At 42.1% G+C, this 6,000-nt stretch overlaps 1 protein-coding gene and 1 non-coding gene across 2 annotated transcripts in view; both read left to right on the top strand.

Moving 5' to 3' along the window:
• Positions 1-201: 201 nt before the first annotated feature.
• Positions 202-283, top strand: TRNAS-GCU (transfer RNA serine (anticodon GCU)). The gene has a single exon. It is a non-coding gene; the product is annotated as a tRNA-Ser (tRNA).
• A 3,344-nt stretch (positions 284-3,627) lies between these two features.
• Positions 3,628-6,000, top strand: part of LOC101343135 (SCAN domain-containing protein 3-like) — a 31,502-nt gene continuing 29,129 nt past the window's right edge. Inside the window, exon 1 of the mRNA XM_023741416.1 lies at positions 3,628-4,483. Coding sequence (XP_023597184.1) covers positions 4,064-4,483 — 420 coding nt within the window. The 5' untranslated portion in view covers positions 3,628-4,063. The remainder of the gene's footprint in view (positions 4,484-6,000) is intronic.

Here is a 6,000-nt window from a genome sequence, read left to right on the forward strand (position 1 = left end):
GTTCCTTTTATTTGTGCCAAGTAACTCTAAGCGTCATTTATCAGTTTTGTGGTTGCTGTGAAAGGTACCTAAAGAAGTACTTGACTCTGGGTGTGGTCGTGAGGATTAAGTCAGTATTAAACCAGAGAAAGGATGACTGACTATAATTAGTACAGTACAAACAACGAGGAGGAAGAAAATAAATGTATCATGTTTGTGCCTGACGAGGTGGCCGAGTGGTTAAGGCGATGGACTGCTAATCCATTGTGCTCTGCACGCGTGGGTTCGAGTCCCACCCTCGTCGGTTAATAAGGGTTTTCTTTAATCCTCTGCTCCAGGTACCCAAATCGAGGGGTCAGATCACTGCCTAGTCAGCGTTTACCTTTGGTGGATTAGTTCCTTACCACTAAATTGAGTAGACTGCTAAATTTATCTTCCCAATTCAGTAGTCAATGAAATATTCTCTCAAACCTCAGGACAATTCCTCCTCGGTAGCACTTATAATTGTAAATTAACTTATAAGTAGAATCCTATGAGTAGTGTTTCCTTTCTCTAGATGCTAACCTCCTTGAGTGCAGGAGACATCTACACTTACCACAGAGTCCCCAGGTCTTTTTGGGAAACAATTGAATAATTAATAGAAAAATTGTCTAACAAACTTAAAGTATATGATAAAGTCGTCGACCAAGATATGTACAACAAATTACTTGTACTGTACCTTATGAGTTATTTTCAGCCTAATTTTAACTGTACTGCAACTTTCACCAGGTATGCTAACTTTAAAGTAAAATACTCCAACATTATTGCCTAAGGATCCTTAGCTTCGAAGAAGAGAGTGTCTCTGCTTACAGATACGACAAAAATATACTCCATATAACATTCCCAGTTAGAAGCAATAATTCCTTCTTAAGCAAGACAGAGAAAAATGTCAATACTGTGAGTTTCTACTTATGATTTCCATCTTGTCAGGACTTCAGGGAAAATATATATTTTTTCCTTTTATTTAAGGTTTTGAGTAGGCATTACATTCATACGGTTCTAAAAGTATAAAAATCTATATAGCAAAATCCTGCAGTCACTCCTATTCCCCAACCACCTAATGATGCTCCCCACAGATAAAACCAAACAAACTCACTGCCATAGTGATCCTACAGGAAGAGTTGAACTGCCCCCTAGGGTTTCCAAGCAGTAACTGGTAGATACAAACGCTTAACCACTGCACCACCACTGCTATTGATTCCTTCCAGAAACATATCAAGCATATATGAATGTATATTATATAAAACATATATTCCTCTTTATCTCAAAAACAGATAACACAAATGATAACATACTATACACATTGGTCTGTGCCTTGTCCTTTCCCCATAGCCAATATATCTTGGAGAACTTTCCAAATCACAAAAAGTGATAGCTTATTCTTTTCCCAGATTCCACAGTATTCCAATGTATGGGTTACTATATATTTAACTAGCCCTCTATTGATTAATATGTAGGTTTTCCCTTGTCTTCTGCCAATACAAACTATGCTGCAATGGAAAAGTTTATACATATATCATTTTGAATGTGTGTGTATATGTGATACTGTAATATACTTTTTAGAAGTGGACTTACTATGCCCTAATACATATGCATTTTAAATATTTATAGATATTGCCAAATTGCCCCCAAAGGGATTTTATTAATCTACACTCTCAACCAGTAATGATTGAAGTTCCTGTTTTCCTCACTCTCCCCAACAGTGTTTTGACAACTTTGGTATCTCTGTTAATTTAGTAGGTGAAAAGTGATATTGTACGGTGTAATTTTATTTCTTTTATTACAATAAAATATTTGCTATATTTATGAAAAGTTGTTTTGCTTTCATTCACTTGAACTTTTTTTTTTTTTTTTTTAAGTTGAGAGCAATATTTTGTGAAGTGTGGTCTCTGGGCACCTAGATTAAAAATTTATATACAATTTCATTCAGTGTAACAACTCACTCAAGACCATTCCTGGCGTAAGATATTTTGATTTTGAAATTTCCAAAAGAAATGTTCCGATTCGTCAAAGCCTGTGGAATTTGAAATGCCAAAAAAGTGATCAATAGAGACTAAAGTAGGGGGAAAGAGAGAACGGGGAAGGGGAGCCATTCAGCAATTCAACATATATTCCTTGGACCTCTAGTATGTACTGAGCACTACAGTATGGGGCAGGCTGGGTCCCTGGGTGGTGCAAACGAAAGGTTAGCGGTTTAAGTCCACCCAGAGGTGCCCGGGAGGAAAGGCCTGGCGATCTACTTCGGAAAAATCAGCCAGGAAGTCAAACTGGTTTGGTTTTTGGTTTGTGGGGTAGGCTGGGGTGGGGAGGAGGAAGAGGTATCCAAGGTAGGCACTTGGGATGATTCCTGCGCTCCCAGACTTGCGGTCGAATCCCGTAGCCGCACAGCTTTTTGCTCTTGCAAGGACGTTCTCTCTTTGGTAACTGCATACACTCTAGCACCGCCGGCTCTGTGCCCCTTCAAATACTTTGCCTTTCTGGAAGCACAAGTTGCTTGAAGGAGCATAAAACGAAACCAAAACCAGACCCGTTGCCATCGATAGGACGGACGGACTAGAACTGCCCTATAGGGTTTCCAAGGAGCAGCTGGTGGATTGTCAACTGCCGACTTTTTGGTTAGCAGCCTTAGCTCTTAATCACTGCGCCATCAGGGCTCCTAAAAGAGAATAAGCTAGGTGGAATTTTCTGGTTACTCAAATTTAGTGACTCGCTAGGCTCGGAAAACTCCTCCAGATTTTGCTTGGTAGTTTCCTGGGGCTAGTTACCTACAATCGCTTACAGTCACGGTTCACAGAGCCAAAACTAGCAAAAGGTATTTCTGCTTCTCATCAAAGGGAAGCCCATCCTCTAAGGATCATGGTTTTCCCATAAGTAAAAAAGAAAGATTGTACTAGACCTTACAGCTCCTTTTCAAGTCTGATATATGGTGACTGGGAAATGAGAGTGGCCCGAAACCAATAAGTAAAGGTCAAGGAACAGCCCACTGATTAGCCGACTTGTAGTTGTTGCAATGGTGTCCTGCGGCGCAAGTTTTAGTACGTCGCGATGAGTAACCCGACGTTGAGTGCCAGCAGCGCTTTATCACAGTAACAGGAAAACCCAGACCAGCCTCTACATCAGCACTGCTCACAGCGTGAAATTCTTTTCACCAGAACGACAGATAACTGGACAACTCAGGAGTTCCCGTTTTTCGGCAGATTCCGGGGTACTTGCTGTCCTTCCCAAGTTTACCAGTCCGCCGTAGCACAACCACCGAGATGACTACACCACCCGGAATCCTAGAGTGAACCGGAAGTGAATGCAGCTCCTCGGCTCCGGCCGGAACGTGCCAAGTCTTGCGGCGAGTGTGTCGGTGCAGTAGCCGATTCTGCTCGAAGTTTTGCTCTCGGCTCACTGCTCCAGCTTGGCTCGGGTGGGTGTGCGCTCCGAAGTGGAAGCTGCGGCCGAGGGCGTGTGCGCGGCAACAACCTGAGCTCCTCTGCAGACAGCTCGTGGTGTAGGAGGAGCCCTTCTCGGTCTTCGTCATCCCGGCGCAGGCTGCAGGGAGCTACGGCCTTCAGAGCGACCCTCTCTCTCTCTCTCTCTCTCTCTCTCTTTCTCTCTCTCTCTCTCTCTCTCGCTCTCTCTCGCTCTCTCTCTCGCTCTCTCTCTCGCTCTCTCTCTCTCTCTCGCTCTCTCTCTCGTTTCCTTGCCTGGGCTCGTATACCCAGTCCATATTTAGGGCCAGCGTGTTCTTGGTAATCTCAGTTTTCTGTTTCGCAGTTACCTGCTGCGCAGTTTGTGACCTTGCAGCTTAAGTGAGTAGTTCTGTGCTCTTTCCGGTCTTCTTGTCAGAAGATGACTTCACTTTGTTGAATTACTCTTGGAACAGCCCTGTGTTGGCACGGAAACAAGTCTTTTTTCACTGCCTGTGTAATTTTTCAGTGTTAGTAGTGTTTTTCTTATATCGAAAACTTTCCTGGCCAAGGCGGGGGAAAGCTGAAGTAAAATCATCCATTTGCCTAGATCCTAACCGAAAGGAACCTTCCTCTGAGCTAAGCTCAGGATGGCGACAGCCTCTGGGACCCTCCCTGCCTTGAGTGGCCAGGCTTCAGAGGAACAAGGGGAGATTATCAAAGTAAGGGTTAAGGAAGAAGATCATATTTGGGATCAGGGATCCTGCCTACAGAAGAATTTGTCTCATATCAGGGAATTCTCCCGTCAGCGCTTCAGGCAGTTCTGCTATCAGGAGACACCTGGACCCAGGGAGGCCCTGAGTCATCTCCGGAAACTTTGCTATCAGTGGCTGAGCCCAGAGATACATACCAAGGAACAGATCCTGGAATTGTTGGTGCTGGAACAGTTTCTGACCATCCTGCCTGAGGAGCTCCAAGCTTGGGTGCGGGAGCATAATCCTGAGAGTGGAGAGGAAGTGGTGACTGTGTTGGAAGATTTGGAGAGGGAGCTTGATGAACCCAGACAGCAGGTGAGAAATTGGAGGTGTCATTTATGGAGAATTTGGGTGCATGGATGTCCAGGGTGAAGTAAATGGGGTTAACTTCACACTCGTGGCTGCAGACTCTGGTTTGGGACGTTATTTCTTACTTGAGCACTTATGTATACGAATAGATTCATGATTACAGGATATCAGTCTTTGTGTAAGTGATAGCTGATCTGAATAAGTAGATGATTTAACCAAATGGGAAAATCTAATCTATTGCTTATCAGTGGAAAAGATATTTGGTGACTGTGAGATTAAAGAAATACCTTAGGTGACATTGTCAAAACTTACTAATGTCTTGTGTAGCTCTTATTATAATGCCCACTGTTTTTACCATATATGAAAATAAGTCAGCATAATACCTTCTAACCCACTACCATCAAGTCGATTCTGACTCATAGCAACCCTATAAGACAGAGTAGAACTGCCCCATAGAGTTTCCAAGGAGCGCCTGGTGGATTCAAACTGCCGACCCTTTGCTTAGCAGCCATAGCACTTAACCACTACGCCACCAGGGTTTCCATAATACCTTCTAGGAGAGAGAAATAGAGAAGTAGCCTAATTTAGTAGAAATATCAGGAAAGGTGAATCATGAGATCTGGTTTATATGATAGACTTTGGCTTTAATGTCTTCATCTGTATCATGAAGACATTAATTGCATGATTTCCTAGGTACTTTTCAGTACCTAGAGTCATTGGTATCTGAGGTGTACTCAGCCCAGTATTCTGTTTTTTACCATTATCCTAGAGGTTATTTTTAAGAGTATTGTTGTCTTCCATGACAGTAATTTTAGAACATAATGGATATTGCCAAATACCCTTATATTTCTATAACAATATTCTCCATACGTTTATCCGAACTCTATTTGAATGTAATTGTTTCATGTGTATAGTCTGATCTGCTAAAACACTTGTGTCTGGAATGCAAAATTTCTGATATGATATTGGTGAACAGGGAAATGAGTCAGTATAATGCTGAAATTGTGCTGGCTCCTGTATGAGTTTTCCCAGCAAGTTGATGTTTTGGGCCAAGTAAGAACAGTTGAATGCGAAGTACATGATTATAGCCAAATGCAGCAAGTTATGGAGACATACTGTACTGCACATCATTCCTATCCATCCCCTTATCCTTTCTCTTAGCTCAGTTTCACCACAAGTTCTGTCTTGGAAATACTTACTTGCATAGTTTCCTCCCATCCTTGTGCTTTTTTTGCTAAACTTTTTTGTATTCCAGAAAATGAGCAAGCAGAGGGGTTTGCAAGTGCTACAGAAACATGCTCGTGGCTCCTTAGTGAGCATAAAGTGACTGTAAAAGAAGAAAAGCTGTAACAATTGAAGAAAAGCTTAAAATTATAAATTTTTTTTTTTTATTGTGCTTCAGGTGAAGGCTTACAGAACAAATAGTTTCTCATGAAACAGTAGTACGCATATTGTTTTATGACATTGGTTAACAACCCCACAACATGTCAACCCTCTAACTTCTCAACCTTTTTTATTTTGGT

This window comes from Trichechus manatus, unplaced genomic scaffold (genome assembly GCF_000243295.1).
Source record: "Trichechus manatus latirostris isolate Lorelei unplaced genomic scaffold, TriManLat1.0 scaffold00180, whole genome shotgun sequence".
In the NCBI taxonomy this organism is placed as follows: domain Eukaryota; kingdom Metazoa; phylum Chordata; class Mammalia; order Sirenia; family Trichechidae; genus Trichechus; species Trichechus manatus.